The 25,434-nt window shown below is 51.4% G+C and overlaps 1 protein-coding gene across 4 annotated transcripts in view; it reads right to left on the minus strand.

Moving 5' to 3' along the window:
• Window positions 1–24,944, minus strand: part of LOC122389845 (protein eva-1 homolog C-like) — an 89,573-nt gene extending 64,629 nt beyond the window's left edge. For 3 of the 4 annotated variants that reach the window (XM_043382287.1, XM_043382285.1, XM_043382281.1), the window contains exon 1: window positions 24,612–24,933. In XM_043382287.1, coding sequence (XP_043238222.1) covers window positions 24,612–24,687 — 76 coding nt within the window. In that variant the 5' untranslated portion in view covers window positions 24,688–24,933. Of the gene's footprint in view, window positions 1–24,611 lie in introns of all 4 variants that reach the window. The other variant, XM_043382283.1, reaches the window with a different exon arrangement.
• Between the last annotated feature and the right edge of the window lie 490 nt (window positions 24,945–25,434).

Raw genomic sequence — 25,434 nt, forward strand, 5'->3', positions numbered from 1 at the left:
GTCAGTTAGTTAGCCAGCCAGTCAGTCAGTCAGCCAGTCAGCTACCCAGTCAGTCAGTCAGTCAAACACTCAGTCAGGCAGGCAGGCAGCCACTCAGTCAGTTAGTCAGTCAGTCAAGCAGTCAGTCAGGCAGTCAGGCAGTCAGTCAGCCAGTCAGTCGTTCTCAGCCAGTGCCGCTCTACATGTGTTGGTAATGAAATTGTTCTGACTGCACCATCTTTGAAGCATCATCCCGCCTCTGAATTTGTCCTGGTGCTGTATTTTCCTGGAGTGTCTCGTTTATGCGACATTGCTGAGCGATAGTGTCACACGGATGTTGGTTTTCATCTCCCCGATGAGTTGCAGGCGAATCCGTATGCATACAGAACAGGACAACGGCCTGTAGGGAGAGGTGGGCTGCTTCCTCCGGTCCCAGCGGACGCACGGTCCGTGACCAAGGGCCGAGAACAGAACCAGCTTATGCAATATGCATGGCCTGGGCGAGTGGCTGGCCAGTCGCCGCGGCATCATCTGCGGCGACATGGGACGGGGACCGCTCAGAGCACCATTAGGTACTCCACGCCCGCAGGTCACTGCGCTGACCCAGGCACCCGGCAGTGGCCTCAGCTTCCCCGCAGAGACGACATTTAGCATTCCGGGGAGACGGCGCCCAGCGCAGAGCAACGGGGACGCCACTTCCGCGCGGCCTCGCAGCAGCTCGGATTACCTCCCACCACTGCTGTCACGTATGTAGACACAACGGCACCATAAGCGGCTGAGGACCGGACCATCGGACAGTCGAACTGCTGGACCATCTGTCAGCCAGACAGTCGGACCGCGGACCAGTGGACCAGCGGACCAGTGGACCAACGGACCAGTGGACCAGCGGACCGGCGGACCAGCGGACCAGCGGACCGGCAGATCATCTGAGGACGCCGGAGACAGCGGCCACTCCCATGAGATGGGCGTCCTTATGGTAATGTGATGGCCGCGCGCCACTCGACACCACTACCGCCGCGCCGGCACACGGCACCTTACGTGAGCGGTGTAATCATCGCGTCAGCGTGGGACGGACCATGCCACAGGTGCGACGGGGCGTCGGCGCTCACGGCATGGTAATGATGTTATCGGGAACATTGAGCACATCGGTCCTTGCATAAATAATTCATCATTGCGCCTTGTGAAGGTAATACGTTCATGAAGTAAGGACAAATGACAGGCATCATTTGCAGGTATGATTCTGTCCATGCGATAAGAACACATCGAGTCTGTTAGACTAGGCAATGCGTTTATGAGGCTGGAGGTACATGCTAATAGTAAGCATGAAATACATTGTAGTGTGTAGATCTTGACATAGAACACATCGAATCCCCCGCGCACAGGTCGTGCCGGTTCATATCAATGTCAGTGCGCGGCGCGGTGATTCCGTATGCGGATCGGCGCCGGTGGGGCTGACGAGTCTCGACTGGGACTATCTCCGTGTCGTGCCGGGGACTGTTTGCCGTTTGATCTGCCCGCACCGCCCGGCGAGCCAGACGAGAACCACCTCAGGACATCGGCCCCGGTGCCGAGCCGGCCCCGGGGAGCCGCCATCGGCCCCGTGCGTGTCTTCTGCAGCCCAGTCCTGTTTGGATAGCCCGACAACACGGAACGCTGTCTCCCTAGTTCGTCGGGAGGCTTACGTGGAATAATAAACAGCAGCTATGGATACACGGGGTGCGAGTTGGCCTGCTTATGGAGCAGTTACGGCGGCTCAGGGGAGTCATCTGGGGCGGGAGGGTTGAGTGAGCAGCTGGACGCCAGATTTTGAAACGAGACGGGGATCGAGCGATAGAGCAACAGGCAACAGACGACGTCGTGATGGCGGCGTCAGCTGAGCACAGGCCGTCATCAACGTCATCTGTCAGACGTAGTCACATCCGTCACTCGGGTTCAATATCCTGCAGAACTGTCAGGCCGACGGAGCCGATCGCCGGCCCGTCATCACCGCACTGGTCATCACTGCGCTTTCGTTTCCACCGCCGCGCGTCGGCAGCACCATCCACCATCGGTCAGCAACACGTTCATCAGCACCATCCAAGCATCACTGATCGAGAGACTCGGTCCGATACCGGTCCCCAGGAGGCCGTGTGACCCCCGGGCGGACTCGGCACGACCATCTGCAGGCATGATAGCCTACCGGCGGCCGTGCGCCGGCTCCGAGCGGCCGTCAGAGGCGGCCGGGCGCACCCCGGGGAGCTCCGACCACGGCCCGCTACGGCCGCTACGGCCGCCACGCCCGTCCCGCGGGCCGGGCTCGAGCGCTGATCACCATGACTGTCGATAGCGCCACTAATGACCAATACCAATGGTGCCGGAATGAGGAGAGACGATGGCGATGATGAAAGTCTCGCCTCCGCCCATCCGGGGGGCGCTACGCATTGCTGCAGCGGACGGACAGATGGACAGATGGGCGGACGAACGGACGGACGGACGGACGGACAGAAGGACAGAAGGACAGACGGACGGACGGACGGACGGACGGACAGACAGACGGACGGAGAGGGACAGATGGACAGACGGTCAGGCGGACAGGCAGACAACTTCAGACGGATGGACAGATCCAGACGGACAGGCGAACAGACGCACGCACTCCCCGAAGAGAAGACAGACGAGCATCATGTCAGACAGACGGATAGACAGGTGTGTGCCGCCGACGCACTGGGACTCTGTATTAGCCAGGTAATGTAGAAACGTTCCGGGGACTGACTCCGTTTTCGTTTCATTTATTCAGCGGGTCTGCATATGCAGGCAAAGCTTCCCGTCCGTTTTGATCTGAAGCGGCGTATTCATAAGATCTCCTGAGTATACTCACGTTAGCTTAATGCGCTTAGCGATGAGCAGTTTCCATCTGCAGTGTGGTCCTGTAGCATATGCATGACAAAGCGGCGCCTCCGGCCAGTGGGTGGAATCGCGTTACGGGTGCGCCGCGACGGTGCAGGGTTCACCGAGATGCCTCTAATAGCCGGTGGCGGCAGCGGCGCCCTTCCGTCCTGGGAGTGCCGCCTCCCGCCGGGTTCACACCGGCACAATCAGCATATGTGCCGAGCACAGTGTTTGATCAGAGCGCCGCGACAGTGCGTCGTAGCACGGCTCGCTCGGGCCTTCCGAGAAGGTCCGTCCGGCCCCGCGCCGTGTGATGTGCCGGTGCGGCGTGCAAGCTCGCAGTGCACAATGCGTTGTGCACTGTCTACATACCCATTGGTTGGTAGAGGGACAGGGAGAGAGGTGCAGGTGTACGAGGAACGAGAGCCGCGCACAGCGAGATTGCTAGAAAACGGCTGGTTCAACAACTGCTCAGGAATCTGAAGAGACGACCTCAGTGGCGGTCGCAGGGGGGGGGGGGGCCATCAGGGCCATGGCCCCCCCCCCCCAAAGCCAAATCAGGGGGGGCCATCATATCATTTGGCCCCCCCCAAACAACCGATGGGCCCCCATGGCCGTATGGGGCCCTGGCCCGTATTCGATTGTCACGAGGCTCGAGAAACCCACGCCAGCTATTAACAGCTCCCATACCAGTCTTTGAGGGTCCTACACTGACCTCTGAGGGCCCTTCAGTGGCGGTCAAGCGTCCACATTGACCGCTGAGGACCCACATTGACCTCTGAGGGCCCTCCACTGGCCTTTGAGGGCCCCTAAACCGGCCTCAAGGGCCCAACCGGCGTCTGAGAGCCTCACACCGGCCTCTGGTGGCCTCATGTCTGTCTCTCGAGTCCCAAGACTAGACTTTAAGTGTCTCTGAGGGCCCCGCACTGGATTCTGAAGACCCGATGCCGGCCTCTAAGAGCCCGCATCGGCCTCTGGGGGCCCATCTTGGCCTTTGAGGGCCCTCCGCTGGTCTCTGGTGTCCAACGCCGGCCCATGCCGGCCTTTTAGGGCCCCACACTGACCTCTGAGGGCCCCATGCTGGCTGGCCTGTAAGGACCCACATTAGCCTCTGAGGGCCCCCGCACTAGATTCTGAAGACCCGATGCCGGCCTTTAAGAGCCCGCATCGGCCTCTGGGGGCCCATCTTGGCCTTTGAGGGCCCTCCGCCGCTGGTCTCTGGTGTCCAACGCCGGCCCATGCCGGCCTTTTAGGGCCCCACACTGACCTCTGAGGGCCCCATGCTGGCCTGTAAGGACCCACATTAGCCTCTGAGGGCCCCCGCACTGGATTCTGAAGACCCAATGCCGGCCGCTCAGGGCCCGCATCAGCGTCTGAGGGCCCATGGCTTGGCCTTTGAGGGCCCTCCGCTGGCCTCTGGGGTTCAACGCCGGCCCATGCCGGTCTTTTAGGGCCCCACACTGACCTCTGAGGGCCCCATGCTGGTCTGTAAGGACACACATTAGCCTTTGTGGGCCCCGCACTGTATTCTGAAGACCCGATGCCGGCATCTAAGGGCCCGCATCATCCTCTGAGGGCCCATCTTGGCTTTTGAGGGCCCTCTGCTGGCCTCTGGGGTCCAACACCGGCCAATGCCAGTCTTTTAGGGCCCCACGCTGACCTCTGAGGGCCCGTGCTGGTCTGTAAGGACCCACCTTAGTCTCTGAGGGCCCGCACGGGCTTCTGAAGACCCGATGCCGGCCGCTCAGGGCCCGCATCGGCGTCTGAGGGCCCATCTTGGCCTTTGAGGACCCTCCGCTGGCCTCTGGGGTCCAACACCGGCCCATGCCGGTCTTTTAGGGTCCTATTCTGACCTTTGAGGGCCCCATGCTGGCCTGTAAGGGCTCACATTAGCCTCTGAGGGCCCCCCACACTGGATTCTGAAGACCCGATGCCGGCCTCTAAGGGCCCGCATCGGTCTCTGAGGGCCCATCTTGGCCTTTGACGGCCCTCTACTGGCCTCTGGGGTCCAACGCCGACCCATGTCGGTCTTTTAGAGCCCCACGGTAGCCTCTGAGGGCTCCATGCTGGCCTGTAAGGACCCACATTAGCCTTTGAGTGCCTAATTCGGTCTCTGATGGTCTCAAACTGCCCTTTGCAGGCCCTGTACTGGTCTCTGATGGCCCTAAACTGGCCCCTATGGGCCCAAACCAGCCTCTAAAGGTCCCACACCGGCCTTTGATGGCCCTATTATGTTCTCTGGGGGGGGGGGGGGCTCAAGCCTTACCTTTGGGCGTCACGCACTTGCCTCTGAAGGCCCACATCAGCCTCTGGGGCCCTACCTGGGGCCTTTGAGGCCCTTCGCTGACCCTTGGGTCCAACGCCGGCCTCTGGGGGGTCTGACACCGTACTCTAAGGGCCCCATTGCAACCTCTAGGCGATAGGTATCGCCGAAGCGCTATCGATGGGCCCATAAGTGTAGGAACCATGGGTGCAGTGGGCGCAATTGCACCAACAATAATTCTGCAGTGGGTGCAGACAATGTATTCTGCATCCACAGTAATCTGGAACAAAACCCCTTTTCTCAGCAACACTACTTTCCATGCAGCACGACAAATTTAGGATATTTGGCCCACTATCCATCTTCCGAAGTATTGGCTACTGTAATGGCCTTCAAAACTTACATTTGTGTTCAAGTAAAAACAAAAAAAGATGAAACGGAACACATGTGATTGAACAGTGAACAGATACCGATGACCCACTGTCAAAAGTTCTAGCACGATGATCTTAGAAAATGGCAAAGTTAGCCGCGCCGCCTTTACTTTTGCGGTAGTCCATTCACAGTTGCGTGAATTATTGACAATATCAATGTTTCAAAATGTACTTATCGGTACCTTTTCGACATGGTACACCCTCAAAGCTCGCATTTCGCAATGAGCCTCCTCTCGGGTGCCGCTCACTACCCCCCCCCCCCCCGCTTCACCGGCCATGGCCTGGATTTCTGCACCCGTGCACTACGTCCGTGGGCCCCTTTAAGCTAGCACCGGGCCCCCCGGGTCAGCGCAGGGGCCCCTTTGACAAGTTGGCCCCCCCCCCAAACTCCAAGTCTGCGACCGCCCCTGGACGACCTACATACTAGAGTATATAAATTTGAATAATGAAAAGTCATTTCCATGTTGAGCAACGGGGCTCGCCCGAATCCGGGCGACGCTTGTAGTTTTATGAAAATACTTCTCAACTCTTAGTCGCGTGCAATGTTCGGTATTTTCCAAATCGATTCCGCATTACAAAGCCGGACTGACATTTTATGAGCGCTCTCTCTCTCTCTCTCTCTCTCTCTCTCTCTCTCTCTCTCTCTCTCTCTCTCTCTCTCTCTCTCTCTCTCTCTCTCTCTCTCTCTCTCTCTCTCTCTCTCTCTCTCTCTCTCTCTCTCTCTCTCTCTCTCTCTCTCTCTCTCTCTCTCTCTCTCTCTCTCTCTCTCCTTCTCTCGATCCCTGGTCCCTTGTAGTTCCTCACCTGGCTGACCACATCCTTGCAGGCCCCACGACTCCCGCTTGGTAGCGGAACTGGTCACTGGGCAGTAGGGCGGGTCGATGGAAAAAGTTTCCAAGTGAAGAGCGATTTTCCTACGGGCTGATCCATAAAACGGTTAAAACATATTTTTTGCGAATTTTTGAAAAGGAACTGGGCGCGCCGTCAACGGTTTTTCGAGACCACTTTTGCTAATTTTTCTCGTTGTTTGCAAAATGTAGTGGGAAAAATTCGAGAAAGGTACTATATTTACCACTTTCCTAGTTCTACATGCTTACCCCCACCTCTTCACAAAGTTTGGAAACCCCAGTGGCAGAATCGTGCTCAGAATAGCGATTAGCATCGGCGCTCTGAGCGCAACGAGCCTCTGAGCCATCTATTGAGCGAGTTTGGCATAACATTGATTTTGACGGCTTTCCGACCGTTAAAAGCTGACGCAGCCGCTGCCACGTCGGGTATATGGTGTTCTTTGGTGTTCCTAGGTGTCTGGTGTTCCTTATTTGACACTAGGTGAGTTGTACCCATTCGATCCGAAATACTTCAGGAATCATAAATTGCTCCGGAAGCTATACCTATAGTGATTTCGCCAAGAAAACAGCGAGATGCTTAACTTTGATACCTATATGTTTATCAGTTAAATTAAGTTTTGCAGACAGATAACATCAGTCCAAACCGTATGTTCATTTTTGAATGCAATGTAGCCAGCCACCTAACCGTCCTAGGACAGAAAATCACACTTCGATAATTGATTCAAACGCCGGCATGAGAGCGTTGCATTGCGTCCTGATGGCACACGTGATGTAACCGAGACGTGCTCTCTTAATAACAGCAACGTATGCTGCCTAAGTTAGGAACCGGACGGCTCGCTCCACTGCCTGAGTAGTGAGTATGGGTATGCACCGGATCGAAATTAATTTGTTAAGCAGCGGGTCGAAGGTCACCCTCTTCCAGCGAGATTGCTATTGGTGACTCTGTAACGCGTTCTTTGGACCGATCTATGAGCTGCATGTAGTGCATGACTTGTTTATTGCAAAATGCTGATAGAATCGCATATCTTTATGTCTCCTGCCTCATTCGCTTCCTATACTTTTTTGCCATAAGTGTCTCGAGTCTTTTTATCACCATTCCTTAGTTCAGCAAGCATCGCAGTGTATCATGTATGCACTGTTTGCTGGCTGTCTGTATCGGCCAGTACAGCCCAAACAAGTTTCCAATAGTGAGCCCGGTACTTATTCCTGTCGATCACTGGGCGAATAACACAGACCGGTGAGCTGAGAGGTCTCGCAATAGCTGGATGCTTTGGAGTAATCCGTCTCTGCAATGTTTACTCCGTAATTTCGGACCACATTGGGACATAGTGAACAACATTGAACTCGGTGATAGTTCGAAGCTGGTCAATATATGTTGCATGATGGGCGATCGCGACGGAATACGTAACTTGCAAGCTGCCAACGTAAGCCATTTTACCAAATTCAAGGGCTCAATCTTCCTTACTGACAGCTACATCAGGATTTGTCAAGAGCGTGACGCCTGCTTCCTGGCTGTTCAGAAGTGTTCTCTGATCTGGACTGCATGGCGTTGCCCGAAACGGCACGAACGGTTCCTGCTCGATGCACAGGCACTCTTGGTAAATGGTCCACTGATCGGCGCAGCTTTAGTCCAGTGGCTTTTCCACAAGTCTTGTAAACTTGTTTAATAGTTTGGCCCTTGTCTGATTTTGGTGTAAAATAGAATAAGTATTGACTACCGGGCTCATTTACTGAAGCAATATGCTCGTCCAACAGGCTCGTCATAGCCGATGATCCAGCACGGCTATCCTATTTATCATGATAAACGACGCATCCTTATGCACGTAAAATGCAGAAGGGCATTTCCTTTGTAATCACTTGCCTATCCGAGAACAGAATGTGAAGTGTCACCGAGGACCACCACGCGGCATTAGTTCCGTTTCGACATGGAGGCTCCTTTCCACTAACTGCAACAATGTCACATGATTGGGATCACAAATTGCGTCGGAGACCACTTAGCTATACTACCGCGGTTATTATGAGGTCAGTTTCCCTCAAAGCTCGATGCTCCACTGCTTGTTGCGGTGGCCCAGCCCCAATAGGTAATCAAAATAGGATCTGATGGTCCGATGAGAACGCGCGACTCGGGCAGTGATATGATACGCGGATCGCCGATCAGCAGGATACCTCGCAACTCATCCTCAGTATGTTGTCAGATGAAGCCGGGCTAAGTTGACGAGGCTAACTTAGTACTTAGTTATTCTGCAATTGAGCTGCTACTGTTCAGTTCCAACACTAGGTTTGCATTTCAAAAGAAAGGTTAAATTTACATGCAAGGAAATAATCGAAGCCAAAACTGAAAATAATGCTGCTGAAGTCTCAGCGCAGAATCAAATGACTAATAGGTCCAGCGGACACTATCGCACTTGGCGCATAATGGCTGTGCTTAAGTCAGGTGAACCCCCAATATGTACATTTCATGGCTACTTTAATTGCAATTGACAGCTTTCATGCTATATACGCTCCTGTGCCTTACGTTTTTTTCATCAGCGTCCTAAGATCGCATCAGCAGAATGCATATTGTCTCGGCCGACGCAAGGTTAACAGTCCTCTCAAGAGATGGCGCTGCGATCGAGTTGCGGAAAACCGATACAGAGAGCATGGCACCATGGCCACAGTTAAAGAGATACAGTCAACAGACTTGCAGAATAGGTTGAGGAATAGCTGAAGTTTCGAGGTATATATTTGAAAATAATTAATCATATGATATTTGTGCTCAAAACTCGCGTGCAGTGAAAATGTAGCGAAAAACCCGGTTGATTAATTGGCTGCGGCGACCCGCAACCTCAACCAAAAAAATTGAAAAAATTCACACAGTCTTCTTGTGACATGCTCCGTAGGAATTTCGGTCTTCATTATGTGTCCTCGAAAAAAAGTTCTCGGATGACCCGCCCTACTGGGCAGCCTTCCTGCTGCTGCACCCCTCCCCCTCCCCCGTCCGGTCAATCGCGGAAGGATGACCAACAGTTTCTGCAGATCGGCCGGTAGGTAGAGAGTGACCCCCCAGGACCCTGACCGAGTTGGCACCGGCCAGCGCCGGCCCCGGCGCCCCGCGATGTCGTGCATTAGAGACGACAGCCGACGTGATGCCCGTGCATGACACGCGATTATGGCACCATTAGAATGCACCTAATGCATGCCATCGACGGCGGCTGTCTGAGCAGCGGGAAATGAACAGCGTCTGTCTGATGAATAATAACCAGACACCGCCTATGGTAAATATTGCAAATGTGAAAGCCACTCAGTGAAATCAGTCAATAGGAAACAAGCAGATCGAACGATTTACGGAGCGTGAGCCAGTTCATGAATATCAGGGATGGTACCGCTGCATTTCGTACGTCACTAACTGCCGACGACGTAAGTAATGTGATGAAAAACAAGGAATAAAAATGACTTTGTTTCCGAGACACATTATTCGAATCTGTTCCCGCACGGGTTTTCATATTCCTCGTAATCACATAACGCTTAACGCTTTTGGACAATCTTTACAATGTTTGGCAGCATCAATTGCTGTGCTAGCTACGAAACCTTGCCTGGTGCAAGGCGCACCCAGGAATTTGCAATGCCAGCGTGGATCCAACTATTGGATCGGTGATCTCAGTACTAGTAGATAAATCTCTTCATGAAACTGGAGGGCCTGATCCTATTTAGATCCATTGGAAAAAATACTATGTGTTACTTCTGCTATGTCATAATATATTCCTGCCCGGGGCCGGGATGATTCAATAAATGTCACCGAGGTTTTTTTAGCGAAAACTCCGAGGGCCGTTAGGCCCGAGGTGATTTTGCTAAAAAAAAGCGAGGTGACATTTATTGAATTCCCGGCCTTAGGGCTGGAAGGTGTTTCCCATACCTGCCAAAAAGCTCACAACTATATGATAGTGACGTCAGCAGTCGTGTGGTTCAACGTGTTTAACCACACCCCTTGAACCACACGGCTTGTAATATTAAAGCATTGCATCAAACTTTGAAAAGTGTGGTACAGTGCACGTGCCGTTTAAATGCCTGGATGTCTCGATTTAACCCGCGCCCGGCTGGGGGTCCTGGATTTCCACGCCCTGCTGCAGGGCTGGTAAAAACGGTTTTGGTGGCTCTGACCAAATTTTCTTAGATGAAAAGTGGCTCCTCACAGAATGAGTTGGAAAAAGCAGCGAAGACGTTCTCTTTGGCATCAGTTTAAACATCAGCTTTTTTAGCTCACTGTTAAAGCCTCATTGTGGGACATTATAAGCTCGCCTCAAAAACACAAAATGGATGTAGATGACTTCCTAATTTTGTCTTAGTTGGCTGATGACAGTCAGAAAGGTAGGGTATATAAATTATAATTTTGACTTACCAATAGAGGAAATGTTATCATCTCCCTCACTAGCAAAGGGTCAGTCATATTTTTCATCATTTGATATATCTCTGCTGATGTTGTATCGAGCTCGGAACTCAAGCACCAAAGGCATTATAAGTCTAACATTGACTTATGTCACAAAATTTCTGATAAGATATGATGGCTTACATAAATAAGCTATCTTATTTTCAAATTTGAGTCTAACACTAAAAAACACAGAAACATTCAATAATTAAGCAAAGATTTAGTAACTAATGCAATAAATATACTAGGATGGTGGGCAAATATATTTTAAAAATCATGAGCTGCTTCAGTGATTTATCAAAAATCAAAACTAGTCATGCTTATGTCTACATCAACATATTAGAATCAGATTGAGATACCAGTACGCAGTAGGTATCTATGCGACCAATGATATTGCTACCCTGATGTAGGTATGTACATACTGGAGAGAAGAAGAGCACCTTCACCTCGCAACGAACATACAAGAAATAAATAAGACATACAACAAAATGTATACCCAAAAATGTACAAAAATATGCATACCCATTCACTCTGCACCGCGACCTGCGATGCAGCCTTGCACGAGGCCTTACTATAATAAAGACCAGTATTCGTGTTCTAACACTAGTCGTTAATACAGTGAGCCGCCAATAGTAGAAGAGTCAGTGGCTCCCCGTTCACTCAGCACTAGCTCCTCATCGACTGATGAAAGCCACGGAGCCCTATTCTCCCTAGTGTTAAAGCTTCAAATCGACTGATGGCTCATCGACTGACGAATGCTGACGCTGTTCACGGTTAACATTTACAACCATTTTGAATAGGTTGTCAGCTGTTTAAGGAAATGTAGACAAAGATTGCGCAGAATATCTCATTGTGAATTAACCCGCGCCCTGATGGGGGGGGGCCATTTTGGCCCCCCCCCTGTGTTTTTTCTTAAATAGCGAGAAAACGGCGGCGCGCAGCGCCGCCAAATTTTGGGTACCTTACCGGGCATCAATTTGACACCTTCACACAAAATTTCAAGTCACAGGTCACCTCAGGTCAGGAGTTATTGAGGTCAAACTGAGGTCATGTTCGAGTAAAAATGAGCAAAAAACATGACATCTTTAAACGCTCACAAATTCTACAGTTAACAAGCAATTTTAAAGTTCTTTACGTGGTTGTGTAGAGAAAAGACGGCGCTACAAAACTGCTATCTCGGATTTTCGAAATTTTGGGATTTTGACCCCCAAAAATCAAAAAAATTGATTTGTTTGGAAAAACTCAAAAAATTTCCAAAAAATTTTCGAATTTCGAAAAAACCGGAATATATGTGATAGTCCCTGCGCTCTTCGATATACATACCAAATTTTAGATCGATACCTCTTTTTTTGGCCAAGTTATAGCGAAAAAACTGTTAACCCTCGCCGGCCGAGGGGGGGCGGGTGCCGCCCCCCCCATAGGGTTTTTTCGCGATAGCTCCGAACACGCTGGCGATAGAGAGCTGAAACTTGGCATACCTGACCTTTGATCCAAGCCGCATCTTTTGACACCAACCGCATTTTTGGGTCAGGTCAGGTCACTGACCTATGACGTCATAAGTGAACCTCTGCACGGTCTTCAGATGTCGCAACTTCGCAACGCCCTCACTGCCAGAGGAGATGTCACAGGGAAATGAAACTTGCAGGATCCAGTATCCATTATGAGTCCCACAACTTGTATATCTCGGATTTTTCCTAAAGGTCATATGAGGTCAGGTCATTTTCGTGACCTCACCATTATAAGTCAATGGGGAAAAATGAAAACTGCTATTCTGGCGCCGGGAACGATCTCCAACTATCTCAAGCACACAGAATCGTGATTTGATGCACTCCTTGCAAGGTTAGATGCGTCACTTTTGCAATGTTGACCTTGCGTGACGTCATTTATGACGTCATCAAGGTCAAATTAGTTTTTCGTCAATAACTCTTGATCAAATTGAGCTAGCGAGTCGGGGAAGGCACCAATGGACTCAGGAAGGCCTGCCGAATCGAATGATATGCGACATGACCTCTTTCGACCAACTTCGTGACCTGGGGGTGCTGACCTGACCTTGACCTGAGGTCAACACCCCAAGTTGACCTGACCCGGACAAAAAGTATATCATTCGACGCGCCTGAGCGAGGTGAACACGATGCTGCCAAAATCGGCGCTCTGCGGCCGTTTTTTGCGAAGTTATTCACCAAAAACTGAACCGTACCTTGGGGCACTTGACCTGACCTCAGAGGTCACCGGTTGACCTAGGACCTTAAAATCGGGTACCAATCTCTGCGTCTCGTAACGGCGCACACGCTCGTTTTTTCCGCGACGCGCTAGCTCCACCAGGGGCGAAACGGCGAGGGGGGTCGTACCCGCCCCCCCCCCCCCCTCGGCCGGCGCGTATGTAGAAAACCAATAGGTCCGGCGAGGGTTAAAAATTGATGACGTCAAATTTTTGAACTCAATTTTTAGCAATTCTAGACCTCGTAGCGCAAAACGGAGACCACCATTGAACTCCCCGTGACGAGCTGCATCGAATCGATACCCATTTTATGCAAAAATATCAACTTTGAAATTTGACCTAATTTGACCTGACCTTGACCTGACCTTGACCTGACCTTGACCAAAACGTGACCTAAGCTGGCCCTAAAGTCTGTCTGACCCACATACTCGCATTTGTCATGTAAAATGGACCATAAAACATGTATCACACGACACTTTCATATTGTGACCCCCCAGTGACCTGACCTCTGTGACCTGACCTGGTATCAGTGACCTCAAATAGCAAAATATGTGTTTGAAGAACATTTCCCCATCGATGATTTTCAATGAAATGCATTTTACTCGATTTTACAACGCATTTCTTGAAATGCCTGTAAACGGTGAAAATTCGACCTTTGACCTGACCTGTGACGTCATCGGTTTGACCGAGGTCAATGAAATTGGGTCACAAGGTAGTTCCCCGTTGGGGCTATCCAACACCGTTTACCGCTTGTCGCTATGTTGCGTGGTTCTCGAGATCTGAGGGGGGGGGGCCAAAATGGCCCCCCCCCCCATCAGACCGCGTTGCTCGGCAGACCCCATCTGGGCGCGGGTTAAGATGCTGCTACTAAATCAATATTCGTGTTACAGCATCTAATATGCTGAAATTTGATGTGAAAATGAACTAAAGATATTCGACAAAACTTACCAGTTGTCTTGCACATGCAAATTTGCATTGAAACGCCTGATTTTGGCTCTTTAAACCCTACGAACAGCTACTGGCGTGGCTCCGATATTATCACCGAATCGGCACTTTTTACCAGCCCTGCCCTGCTGGGGGGGGGGGGCGTGTTTGAACACCCCCCCCCCCTTGTAACTCGGCTCCTGGGCCACGTAGCGATACGCGGAAGGCGGCGTTCGAAAGAGCGCCAAAAATAATGACGAAATCACTTCGGTCAATTTTTTGGTCAGGTCAAAGGTCAGGTCACCAGAGGTCATTGAAGGCAAAATTTCGCCGATTTCTAGGTCGAATGTCAAAAACTTCCAAGAAGCCAACGCATAACTCGAGAACCAATAGAGCTACAGCGCCGCGGAAAATCGCATTCGATAGCCCTATTACGGCCTTTCTGAGTAATTCTCTCAGAATTGACCTAACGTCAACGGTTTTGCCTGCAGGGGACAAAAACTGCAAAAATAGCCGATTTTTTTCGGAAACAGTTTTTCTGCAATAACTTTTGACCCAAGCCCTGTACGAGCTTACTTTTACCGGCATCGTGTTCCTCTCGTCAAGACGCATCGAATGAACTATAACTTGACCTTGAAAGGTCAACTTGAAAATTTGACCTCAGGTCAAGGTCATGACCTGACCGGAAAGGGTCATGTTGCATATCAGTCGATCCGTATCGTCGAGCTAAACACATCTAAGGCGTTTTCATCGCTCTGGCATGCATCTATCAAAAGTTATTTGCGAAAAACTATTAGATACCATTCGTGACCTAAGATGACCTCAGGGCATAAACAAGGGTCACGGACACCATTTTCATGTTCAGTGTGTCTAAACCACTTCTAATTCGGTGTATGGGAGTGTTTATAATGTCTTTCGTCCAAAAGAGGCGCATTTCAATTTTCTCCCATTGACTTATAATGGGGAGGTCGCAAAGTTGACCTGACCTTAGGTCATCGATATCAAAATTCTGAGATATACATTTTGTACATGCTATTGTTCTTAGCAATCGCTGAAAGTTTCAAAGCGATCGGTCACTCGGTGTAGCTATGACAGACATTGAAACTTTTTATGAGGTGAGGTCACTTCAAGTGACCTGGTGACCTGACCTTGAATGACCTTGGTCTGAAATTTTCACAACATGTGTAGAATTGATGTATGATAAGGTGTACCAAAAACGGCGGCGCTCCGCGCCGCCGTTTTTTAGATATTTGCGAAAAACCACAAGGGGGGTGTTCAAACACCCCCCCAGCAGGGCGCGGGTTAATCATGCAATGTAGCAGGTATGGGAAAATGTGACGACAGACAAAGCATAATGGCGGATGCACGCAAAGCAAAATTTCTAACAGCCGACGATACGGGATCAACCGTATCCGGTTATACATAACCTTCCGAATCAGCCCCCATTATATCCGCCCTATCCCAGATGACGGGAATGGGGTCCACCAAATCCGACGCTTAGACGGTCGGCTAGATCCGACGCCAACTTCCTCTCTGCGACGGTTAGAAATAAGTCAACATATGTTAAATTCCGGCGGCGGTGTATCTGAACTACCATCCAGTGGGCCATTTATAAAATGCGGAGATAGAAAGTTGGCGGAATTGGCTCATTTCGGTCCGGCCCGGCGTCTGAACGCCCGGGGAGCTGAGAGGACGACACGCCGGCCACCGCAGCCGGACAAAAATTACGACGAAGCCTGTCGCGCATTATCTTCAGATTGGGGAGATGGCAGCGGCGGCAGCTGCGGCGGCGGCAACAGCAACAGCAGTAGCAGCGGCGGCGGCGGCAGTAGCAACTTAGGGACAACGGCGAAAGTGGCAGCTATATCAGATCAGGGGTCAGCACGGACAGCACCACCAGTAAGAGAATTCACCAATAGCCACTCATGGTCACTGGTCAGCAAGATCGCAAAGATGTAAAAGACAGTCTAAAGTCGTCCATGACGACACAGAGACCACTGGCATCACTGTCAGAGAGACGGGTGACTCTCAGTGATGTCGCATCAGACAGTGACGGGTGACGTCCAGTGACGCCGCCCCGCGCAGTGACAGGACGTCACTGCAAGACGACGTCGGTCGGTTCCAGCGGCCGGAGACACAAGTCACCGAGTGATTGACGGATGGCTGCAGGGAAGGGGTCAGATACAAAGTCCGGACAGAGATGGGCTTCAGTGAACAGCCGCCCCGCCGAGCTCTGACGGCAAGGAATTGTTTGGAGGAGCTGTCTTCAGTTATCATCATATGTGTTGGAACAAGTTTTAGGGAGAGATTCTGAAAAGCTGTTTAAAAAGATACCCAGTGGGATGTTGGCAGCTTAATTGATGCCAAACAGAACTGAAGTCATTACCTAAAGCAGAGTTCTGATGTGGCCTTGGGAAGTTCTCGGACACGTAGCACATTCCACTGTGACTTGACGGCGATACTGATCTACGGCTTTTATTATCTAGCAGGAATTGAAATCGTTGATTGGATGCTGTCTCTTGAATTCAATTTGAATCAGCTATAGAAAGTATTGAATGTCACGACGACAGTATACCTACTCGTGATCACGATGAAAGCAATGGTATGCACCAGTCCTCAATCTAATTTCGAGTCGTTCCCTGCTTTGAAAATTGCAGCCAGACTGCTTACTATATTGTATTATTTTGTAAAACGTTTCTGGGTCATCCGTATTACCCGATACCAAAATGTAAGGTTTCAATGCATTTTCAATGAAGCCAAGCACTACGTCATCATTTCTTTTACAACCATCAACGCGCTTATGCCGCTACCGATATCATGCATGACGCCTGTTTATTTGTCTTCGATCACCGCTGGGACAGCGCTCTGTCGCTGCCGGCCAGGGGAGTGAAGGGGCAGAGTGCGGGGCGCAGCGCCTCGTTGCGGCACCTCGGCGCGGCGCTGCACGCGTCATCGCGCGTCATCAGCGCCGATGACGGCCGGCGTCGGCGCCAGATGGCGGCTGTGAGCTGTCATCGCAGCCCGCGTCCGGAGAGCCGGCACATACGGCGCGGCCCCAACTAATATGACGCAATTACAGCCGGGAGCTGGCGGTCATTGGAGGGACGCTGGCCGGCGACGCGGGGCAGGGCAGGGGGCCAGGAGGATGTCCCTGGACCAATGGCACAGCACGGCAGGACCACTGAGGCAGCATCAGACCTATTTCTTCTAAGGTCATCTCATACCTTGCAGTCCCATATCGTCCCATCTCCCCCCCCCCCCCATATACAATTCTCAACGGAATTCCGTGTCATTCCCGATACTATCGGCTCGTTCTGTCTTGCGCCATTCATCCACGTCGTGAGCGTTCCATTCATCGGCCGTCTCCTGCGGGACGTTCGATCACCTTCACACCGCCGCAGACGCCTCGACTCTGCACTGAGCCCTCGGTCCGGCGACGGCTCGTACGCGGATCTCGGTCCCCAGCAGCAACAGCGCAGAGCGGCGGCCGCGCAGATGGATTGCCGCCGCCGCCGCCGCCGCCGCCGCCCCCGCCGCCGCCGCCGCCCAGCCGACGGGTGTCGCCGCTCGAGCCGCCGCCAAGTGTGGAGCGCATTGTGTCGGCTGTCCGGCCGAGTGAGAGAGAAGAAGAGCCCGAGACGGACGACACTCGACGCTGGGTACAGCGAGCTGCCGAGGTCGAGGACTCGGTGAGGAGAGACGGGCGAGAGTGAGAGAAGATGAACGAGTGGTGAAAAGAGAAAGCTGAGAGCTTGAGCGAATGAGGCAGAAGAAGCAGTGATAAAGACAGATTGGTATGATGGAAGGAAGGAACACAGGAGGTATAGTTCCCATAGTGGGAACACAGGAGGTAACAGAATGAAACACTCATCAGAAAACGTTCTTATCTAACCTCACTTGTATGATTGAAGGGACGGATGGGGTAGTGCAGTAAGACCACGAGCAGCACCTGCCCATCGAGAGCAGTTCTTCGGAAGATATAGGACAACTAACGGGCTTTCAAACGACTTCACATCCATGCGCAACTCGACCGCCCGCGGTGCTGATGATATCTGTATCAGGGTGCTGAAGGCCAGTTTCCCCGCTGTCGGCGCCGTACTCCTTCACATCATCAACTCCTGCCTGACCCAGTCTGACTATCCTGCTTCCTGGAAACACTCCCTTATCCACCCTATCCACAAGTCCGGTGACCCTTCCGACCCATCCAATTTCCGACCAATCTCAATCATTCCAGTCATCTCAAAGGTGGTGGAAAAGGTGGTTCAGCACCAACTTTACCACTACCTATCCTCAAACCACCTCCTCTCTCCCAACCAGCACGGTTTCCGTCCACACCATTCGACGGAAACCGCGCTGGTGACAGTCACCGACGACATCCTTAGTGCCGCCGACAGCGGGGAGATCTCTCTTCTGTGCCTAATAGATTTAAGCAAGTGTTTCGATGTCATTGACCATGATATACTACTCAGCAAACTGCACTTGTACGGCATCGACACTGCATGGTTTGCGGCCTACCTGAGCGGTCACACTCAGAGCGTGACTCTGCGTGACTGCGCCGGCGCCCAGCGTGTCTCGCCCCCGCTCCCCAACTCTATGGGCGTGTTCCAGGGCTCTGCCCTGGGGCCATTGCTGTTTACGGTGTTCTCAAACGACCTGTCACTCCATGCAAACGATGCCAAGGTTCTGCAGTACGCTGACGACACCCAGGTGATGGTCTCAGGCAAAAAGAGCGAACTTTCGGCGCTCATCTCTCGAATGGAAAATTCTCTCGCATCTTTGGATAACTGGTTCTGCGCGAACGCCCTCAAGGTCAACGCGAACAAAACTCAACTCATTGCTCTTGGAAACCGTCAAAATTTGCGCAAACTACCAAATTTCACAGTCGCCTTCCGTGACACAAATCTCGTGCCTTGTAACGAGGTGAAAAATCTGGGTGTGACTTTCGACTCAAACATGTCCTGGGACTGTCACGTGGGTGCCGTCAGCCGCCGCTGCACTGGGACCCTCATCGGTCTCTCACAGGTACGACACGTCGTGCCCCGGGGCATATTCGTCTCTCTTGTGACAGCCCTGGTTCTCTCGCAGGTTCGCTATTGCATATCAGTTTATGGCAACGGCTCAAAAAAGAACACAGCTAGAATCCAAAAAATCCTTAACTTTGCAGCAAAAGTTATTTTCGGCCGGAGAAAATTTGACCATGCGAGTGACCTGCTGGAGAACCTGGGCTGGCTGGGGGCTCAGCAACTCGCTGAGTACAGTACGCTCTGCCTCACGCAGAAACTGCTCTCGAGTGGCGAGCCAGTCTCCCTCGCGGCCGTCCTCCGCTCGAACTCGGACGTACGTGAGCGCACGACCAGGCAGGACAGTCATCTCCATGTACCACGGTCAAGAACCGAGGCGGGGAAACGGCGTTTCTGTGCGAGAGCCCCGAGGCTTCACAACCAGCTGCCACCTGAGACCGTTTCCCTCAGAGGGAAACGCTTCCAACGAGCCCTGAAGCGACAGATGCGGAGCCGGACGCTGTCTTTAAACTGAAGTAAGGTCGTCTGACTCAGTGTGTGTGCGTGTGTGTGTGTGACTTGGTATGTTTCGGTTGGATGACTAATTGTTTTGTACACATCTGGTATCTACCCTATTCTCTGACTCGGAGCTTGAAAAGCCACTGTTGCTGTGGAGTGCTCTTCAAAATAAATACAAATACAAATACAAATACATGTAGCAACAATACTGTTGCAGCTCCAAACTATTCTCGTTGGAAGCCAATGGCGAGCGCCATAGTGAATCTCACTGGGTTGTCACCGTCAGTCGTCTCAGAAATCCAGCCAGTTCTTCCAGCCGAGCTAATGGGGTGTGATGATAGTCACGACACCCGTATCAGGCTAGTTTGTCTCTCTCCTTTACACACAGCTGGCAAATTTACAACCTGTGCAGCAGGGGCTAAGAACAGGATCAGTAAAATTTGAGAGTAGCTGCCAAACCGCCACATGCATGCCAAAAAGATCTAAGAATGACAGGCGAAAATATCTGCGGCGGAAGTTATTGGCTTCAAGGATGTTGACTCGTAAGTTGCAGGCACACTGTTCGTAGGAGTTTCATTCTCTCTACCAATTATCATCGTTTCCACCACAATATCCCAACTCCTAGAGCACTTCACGGATAGGCTTTTTAGGATCCGGCCCGGCCCATATCCGGCAAGTCATATCCAGATCCGCCCATTATCCGCCTTTCTTTGAATATCAGAATCCGGCCCACCCATGGCCCGTATTGCAGCCAAACTTCCAAAAAATATCCGTAATAATCCGTTTCACCAATAACTGGTTTCACCCAAAACTGGACTAACAAATTCAATCTAAGGGACCAGACAGCCATACATCTCATAGACCATCATGGTTCCAAAAACCATGCATACATTGCATACATTATCCACTTGAAGACAAGTTTTGTGACAAGTGAGTGTCATAAAATGATGCCTATTACTTTAATCAAACCTCTGCTGCCGCTTAACACATTAGGTTAATTTTTAACATCAATGTTGAATGTTAAAATTTTGATCCGTTTTGATCCGGGTTCAACCTTCAATTCCCAAATCCGGCCCGCCCATATCCGTTCTTTTTTAACAAATTTAGAATCCAATCCTATCCGGTCCGCGGATTTATCCGTGGATAACGGATTTATCCGGCCCATGAAGTGCTCTACCAACTCCCAAGCATTGTGATCCACATTTTAGGTATTTGTTATGCAATGTCATATTATGCAAACTACATCACACAGAATCCCCTGAAAAACACTGCTGAGAGGATATAAGGCGAGATGGTTCCACTTTCCGATACAGTCGTCGGCCTGACGGCCGCAGGGGAGGGAAGGGAGGGGCTCTCCCGCCAGCTATATCGGTAACGCTCGAGACGCGCCGAGCGGAACAGATCGGGACCAGTGAAGCTGCAGAACGCCTCCACCCATTATAGACCGCTGCCGCTGCCCGAAAAGAGGCTTCGTCCGCGCCAAACAATTCACGGTACGTGCCGGTGGCCAGGCTGCACGTTCCTGGAAACGGTCCGGACCAGGTCGAGTTTCAGCCATGCCCATTACATTCGTGTGGGCAGCATGATAAATTTAGATACCTTTGATTAGAAGACGGTTAGGAGTCTGCCTTCTGCAGCATGATGCAAATAGAACGCTGGTCAGAACTTTTTAAGCAGAACAGCCCCGGCTTGCAATGCTGTTTTATCGGTTGCCAACGGATCAGAATGGTGTTCTAGTTGGCGTTTTTCGTATCGATAGTCGAGCAACAGTCGTATCAGCCAAGGTCATAAAAGTTATATCAGCCTAGGTGTTCGGAAAAAAAGATTGAGAGGTTTAATGCAAAGTGAATACAACGGAGAAAAGGTTTTGCTGCATGGGTGGAGGGGTGCCATTTATTATTTAACAAAAAATATCACAAAAGCAGGGCCAGCATTACCATTCTGTAGTGGCATTACCGAGATTTAGATCGCCCTCGCGTCTAGAAAACGTTTTCGAGCCATGCCATTTTCCAAATCCGATTGTCGCGTGCCTGCTCCGATAGCGCCATTTTGCCTAATAGCGGTCTCTCTGTTTGATGCTATTGATGCTATACCTACACACATCTACTTTTCAAATAACGCACCCTTCAAAGAAGAAGCGGGGTATTGTAAATTGTGCTGTTTTTAATAACAATGGAATCATTTAATCTAGGAAACGCACTAAAGAAGAGTCGCGCTATCTAATCAAGCTTTTGTGCTCGATGGTAAGTAGAAGCAATATTTCTCATCATTACGGTCAGTTTGTTTTTAGTTATCATCAAAATTGATTTGCCTACTTATAGGCTAGCACTGACTCCAACTATTTACACTATTACACTGTGCTTGATGCGCGATTCAGTGAATGGTACTAAACGAATAACTAACATAAAGGACAGCGACAGACTCACTGTTGTTAACCATACAGACGGCACGCGGCCGACCGACCCATCCGCAGATTGGTCGCCGGCGCTTTATGGTACAGAGGCGATGGAGCAGCCGACGGCGACCCGCCACCTGTCCGACACAGTGTCCCATGTCGTGGGCAGCAGCAGGAGACGCCTTAAGGTGGTAGGGGTAGGATTGGAGTGTGAATGGATCAAACGCTGCTGTGGTGAGGGTTGTAAAGCATAACAAATAATTGTGGTGATATATGCTGCAGGGTTTTCACGCATTTACTGGATAAAGGAGGCATAAATTTGTACATTTCGTAGCTCCCTGGAACATTTTTGATTTAGTTGAGCTCCACGGACTAAATGAGATAACAAAACTCCGTGGCGGCTACAATCATATTTTGTTTCTGTATTTTCAAATGGTCAGGCAATTTTGGATTGGTAGCCGTGTTTACGTGCCCAATGCTTGCCCCGATGATAAAACCGTCCTCTGAGCGCGGCAGTATGCGAGTGAGACCGTCGGCGTCGACTGGTTACGAGAGCTCGGCTCCATGTGTGGCTGATATAGGACTGCCGACGACAAACGGGTTTAATTTCTGTCAGCGGCGCGGCGGTCGAGAACGAACGGTTCCCTGTACTGCGAGGTCGCGCCGCACGGAAAACACTGTATGAGCTGCTCAAGGAGCCGACGTCGGGGGCGTTATTACGGACCTGGAGGGGGCAGTTTGGGAAACAAGACAGCATTGCCAGCAGCTGGACAGTGGACACAGCACACAGGCACAGGGAAGTACCGACAATGCAGTGATCAAATCGAACATAACTGATAGGCACGGGACAGTACTGACAAAGTTTGGCACTGACAGTCATGGGACAGTATTGACCGTCACACGCAACGCTGATGCCACATGACAGTAATCGTCACATTTCACACACAAAGTTTGTTTCTAACTTCCAAATGTATGCGCCTGGAAACATAAACGATAGTGACTCGTCGCAGATTATATCATGATCGATGCATTTGTTTGAGCATGATATCCTCAGCTTCATAGCGAACCACGTTTCCAGTCAAACTATTATTGGCGTCCGTGACTCCTGACAAAGGGAGTCTCAACACAACCCCCACTCGGGTCGTCCCGGATATCCGACGGACCCCCCCCCCCCCCCCCAGACACCCCCTGCATCGGTCGGTCGGTCGTTCGGCCCAAATGGCGCTCTCAGCTCCGTCCGATGACCTCAATGACCCCGCGCCGTGACATGCGTCCTCAGGTCACGCTTCCAGGGGAGGGCAACGTAATTAGTTCAGATAAGCTGCCATAAAAACAATATCTGCGATATTGGATTACATTGAACGGACGTGCGAAAAAAGCTCGTTCTGACTGCAATCGTCTTCCAGCGACCATGAGCTCTCGTGTTTCCAATTTAGGATCAACAAAGCTAGTGCATTTGAAGGCAACGCTGCCACGCGGGAGGCCGGGCCTGAGGGACCTCCCTGGAAGTAACGGGACGGCTTCTGATGACTCATACTCACGGCTGGGGGCACTGTGAGGACGACATGGAACGCGCTGCCGGGTTTGGTCCTGATCGGTCGCATGCAAATGTGGGTATGAAGGAAGTGATAGAAAAGAAGAAAGAGATAGAGAGAGAGAGAGAGAGAGAGAGAGAGAGAGAGAGAGAGAGAGAGAGAGAGAGAGAGAGAGAGAGAGAGAGAGAGAGAGAGAGAGAGAGAGAGAGAGAGAGAGAGAGAGAGAGAGAAAGAGAGAGAGAGAGAGAGAGAGAGAGTCAAAAGACAGGGATGAGGAGAGAGAGGGAGAGAGAGGAAGAGATAGAGAGCAGGTGTTAGGTGCCGTGCAAGCGGTCAGTTACGACCGGCTATAAACCTACTCTCCATTCAGCTCCATTCAGGTGGAGGAAGGCTCTATTCTCCTAGCGGGCCGGTCGTCAGCTGGCGGTTGGACGGGTTCGGTAGTCGGCTCTTTCTGCCCGTCAGCCGCAGGCGGGATTACGAACCTACACCCACGCATACACTACCCACCGCCACGCCCCCACGTGGCCGGCGTGTAGAGCGAGAGAGGGTGAGGACTGAGGAGAGAATGGACAGGAGAGTATGCATGACTGGGCGTCTGCCTTTTGTAGCGAGGTGCTCAGAGTAGGTACAATTATCCAACAGTCAACGTGCTTATGTACCTATACTTTTGGCTAAATCAATGAGAGTTCTAGTTTTGTTTCATCCACTTTATAATATTGTATCAAAATTACCTAAAAGTTACAGAAATACTTATACCTACCTATTGCATGAACATGGCTGAAGCAAAATGCTCTTAATAACGTCTTGAATGCCAGAGCAGCGTCACTCGTCAGCAATAATCAGGCGTTCCGTCAATTAGCTAACATTTATTTCACTAACTAAACGCCTCGGTTGTTGCTTGCTATTGTTTATCAATCAAAGTTGTAGCTATCTCAAGTCCCAAATAACAACATAAACATAGCCAACTGAGACGTTATTTTCATTCAATTTTCTGATTGGATTTAGCGTGATGATTGCTGCGGAGGGTCGCCGATTGAGTTTCTCTGAAGCGCAGGCCTTATCTGCCCCGACCCGTCACCGCAGCCGGAGCGGCCGGGCCGCGGCGGCACCCAAACACCGTCACTCGACCCGCAACATTGTGATGCAAATGGCACAACTTGGCCGCAGCGCGACCACAACTCCGTCGGTTCGGCGCGGGCAGGGTGCCGGGTAAGCAAGCTGTTGCAACTTACCTAATGTGTTGGCGAGCGTAACAGCCGGTAGCAGCAGGAGCAGCAGAACCTGGGCAGGGCCGAGAGTGCGCTTCATCGTGAGTCCCCTGCGGTGACGGACCCACGGCGAACTCTCCGGCACTCCACTTCAAAGAGTGCCGACGTACGGAGTGACCGTCCCGTCAGACCCAGTCACCAGCCGAGCTGCAGTTGCAGTCCCTGCACTCGACTCACAGCAGCTGAGCCGCAGTTCTCTCGCACCAGCAAACAAACAACCTCAGTTCCCTGCGGGCAGGACACCTCCCCATTCGACCCACCCCGACGACCGACCGCCCGGCACTGCAAGTCCCGGCGCCCGCCGCCGCCGCTGCCGCCCCCGCGACGACCGCCAGGGGGCTGCGCCGTACCGCCGCGTACCGAGAGGAAGCTGCAGAGTGACTACCGCACGATGCAGTGGTGTGGGAACGGACTGGAGTGGGGACTGAGCCAGGCGAGGTATCGATGCCATCAGCCTTTTCACGGAACACTGACAGCTTCGATTCTGGTGATTGATTTACATAGTTCAGCTCTTTGGTTTCAAATCAACTGCATTTCAAGCTGCAACGTTTCAAATCAGCAAGTGGGCATGTATATTCTAGCCGTTTACTACCATTTACTTTTTCCATTTTGAGTGATGGTTTAGTTCACCCATGCCTTGCTGGAATGCGACTGTTGCAGCAAATTTGGTAAAAAATGAGCTTAGATAATCACAGACACAAATGATCCCACTGAATGTTCCCGTAAAATGCTTAGGACTCAGGGACCAAGAACATCAGAAATATGCGTGCAATTATAGCATATAGTG

The sequence above is a fragment of the Amphibalanus amphitrite genome, unplaced genomic scaffold (assembly GCF_019059575.1).
Source record: "Amphibalanus amphitrite isolate SeventyFive unplaced genomic scaffold, NRLGWU_Aamphi_draft 000374F_arrow, whole genome shotgun sequence".
Taxonomy (NCBI): domain Eukaryota; kingdom Metazoa; phylum Arthropoda; class Thecostraca; order Balanomorpha; family Balanidae; genus Amphibalanus; species Amphibalanus amphitrite.